This window comes from Aplysia californica, unplaced genomic scaffold (assembly GCF_000002075.1).
Source record: "Aplysia californica isolate F4 #8 unplaced genomic scaffold, AplCal3.0 scaffold00706, whole genome shotgun sequence".
NCBI classification, from domain to species: Eukaryota; Metazoa; Mollusca; class Gastropoda; order Aplysiida; family Aplysiidae; genus Aplysia; species Aplysia californica.
Window position 1 is genome coordinate 239818 of NW_004797976.1, and position 1866 is coordinate 241683.

At 44.9% G+C, this 1866-nt stretch overlaps 1 protein-coding gene across 1 annotated transcript in view; it reads right to left on the minus strand.

The window, feature by feature from the left end:
- The window catches only part of LOC101849729 (chorion peroxidase), a gene marked incomplete in the record, with an annotated part of 22038 nt that overhangs the window by 3223 nt on the left and 16949 nt on the right, over nt 1-1866 (minus strand). The window contains 2 exon segments of the mRNA XM_035972483.1: nt 84-253; nt 1117-1370. Of these exon segments, the coding sequence (XP_035828376.1) occupies nt 84-253; nt 1117-1370 (424 nt within the window).

Below are 1866 nucleotides of genomic sequence, written 5' to 3' on the forward strand. Positions count from 1 at the left end.
CCCCAAAAAAAAGAAAGAAAAATAAAGGACAAAAATGTACACTCTCTGCAACTCAATGAAACCATCCCGTGATTCCAACAAACCTCTTGAGAAACCGGTGTGTGGATCTGGATTCTCATACCAAAAGCGATCGCCAAACTTGAGGTCCCGAAACTGACGTGCGATAAGACAGGCAAAAGTGGGACCTACCACTCCCCCTTCCACATGCTCTTCCGTCAATGCCCCGCTGAAGAGATCGACGTCGTTCATATCTCTGAAAAGAGATTTAAGCATTACATAATTTTACAAAACAAGAAATGCCATGACGGAGAAGGACTACTACCCATCGTATACATTTTTTTTTATAAGCTTAAGTGATGGCATATAATAAAGATGACTGTATTTCCTTACAATGTAATCATCAGTGTCTGTGGTGTTGACGTTGGCCGCTTTGTCGTCGCACAGAGACATTAATGTGAGTTCGATTTTAGAAAGGGAATTTATCGTTTAAATCGAGTATCTCCGTTCGCAGGGACATATTATCCCACTCAGCCCTAGTTGGACCTGAGAGTCGAAGCAACAGGCCTCCTGCCCTGAAAGCCGACACAATGGTGATACCATTTCAGCTTGAGGTTATTATCCGTCAATGTCAGGACTGGCCTATAAGCCGGAATAGGTGAAATGCACGCACGTTCGTAAGCGACGTCTTAAGATAAGTCAGACCCCCGACCAAGTGTTTGTCTCATAGAGAACAGAGTCAGTGGGATAAGACATTTTCAACAGTATCTTGATACAACGTATCGTGTTGAGATTCGAGCCTCGAACCTCGAACCTCGAACCTCAGTGAGGTATATACGTTCTCAATCAACCAGACTATAAAAAAGGACGCACCATAGATCTGGACTACAGCAAATATGATCTTTGTTCGAGTTCACAATAAGGCATTCTTGAACGCGGGTTATTAGAGGGAGTTTCCTAGACTAGCCCTACACGTGACTGTTTTCTATAGGAGGCAGGCGTTAAAACTGAACGTTCCATTCTTGACTACATTGCAGTGAGCGTTGGTCAAACGCCTTACAATACCTAGACACACGATATACACCATGGTTTGTACACTTTGACCTCTACGATACTAACTCGTAAACTTCCAGCAGCGGTGCCTCAGGCGACGAGCTCAGTCTGGACAGTCCACACATTTTCCGGAAGTCATTGTGAGGCGGAAGTCCGTGGTCGCGGCCGCGCTGGATGTTAAGGGAGACCAGATCGAGGCTGCGGCCGCCATTACGGAAAAGGTTGCGGGAGAGAGTGTGGGAAAAGTAGCGATCAGATCCCTGAGACATGTCACTTAGGGTGCCTCTGATCAGGTCGTCCAGCCCCTTCCTGGCGTCGTCCTGTGGGAAGATTGATCAATGCTTATGGCTCAATTAGCGACTTCTCTGTGTACCCAGCAGAAGGTCGGTCAATTATAAAGTGAGAAAGCGTGACAATTTATTAAACAAATAATATATTTGCCCAGGGAAAGAGATCAAGAGGAAGGCCAACATTGAGGTACAAAGACACCTGCAAAAACAGCTTATCTAAGCTTGGAGTAGATGTTAGCATCTGGGAAGAAATAGCTGAGGACAGGAAAACATGGAGGAAAATGACAAAGGAAAGAACTATAATGTTAGAGAGCAGATTTAGAAGCATCCAGGCTGAGAAGCGCCAACGACGAAAGGAAAACAGTGGAAATACAGAGCTTCAATCCACTTCACTGACAAGCAGGCACTGCGACAGAATCTGCAAATCAAACATAGGAAGAATTAGCAATGAATTAAGCTGCATGAAGACAACCTCGAGACCATCTTAAGCTAAATTGACCGTCTGCATAGACGAAAAGAACCATGC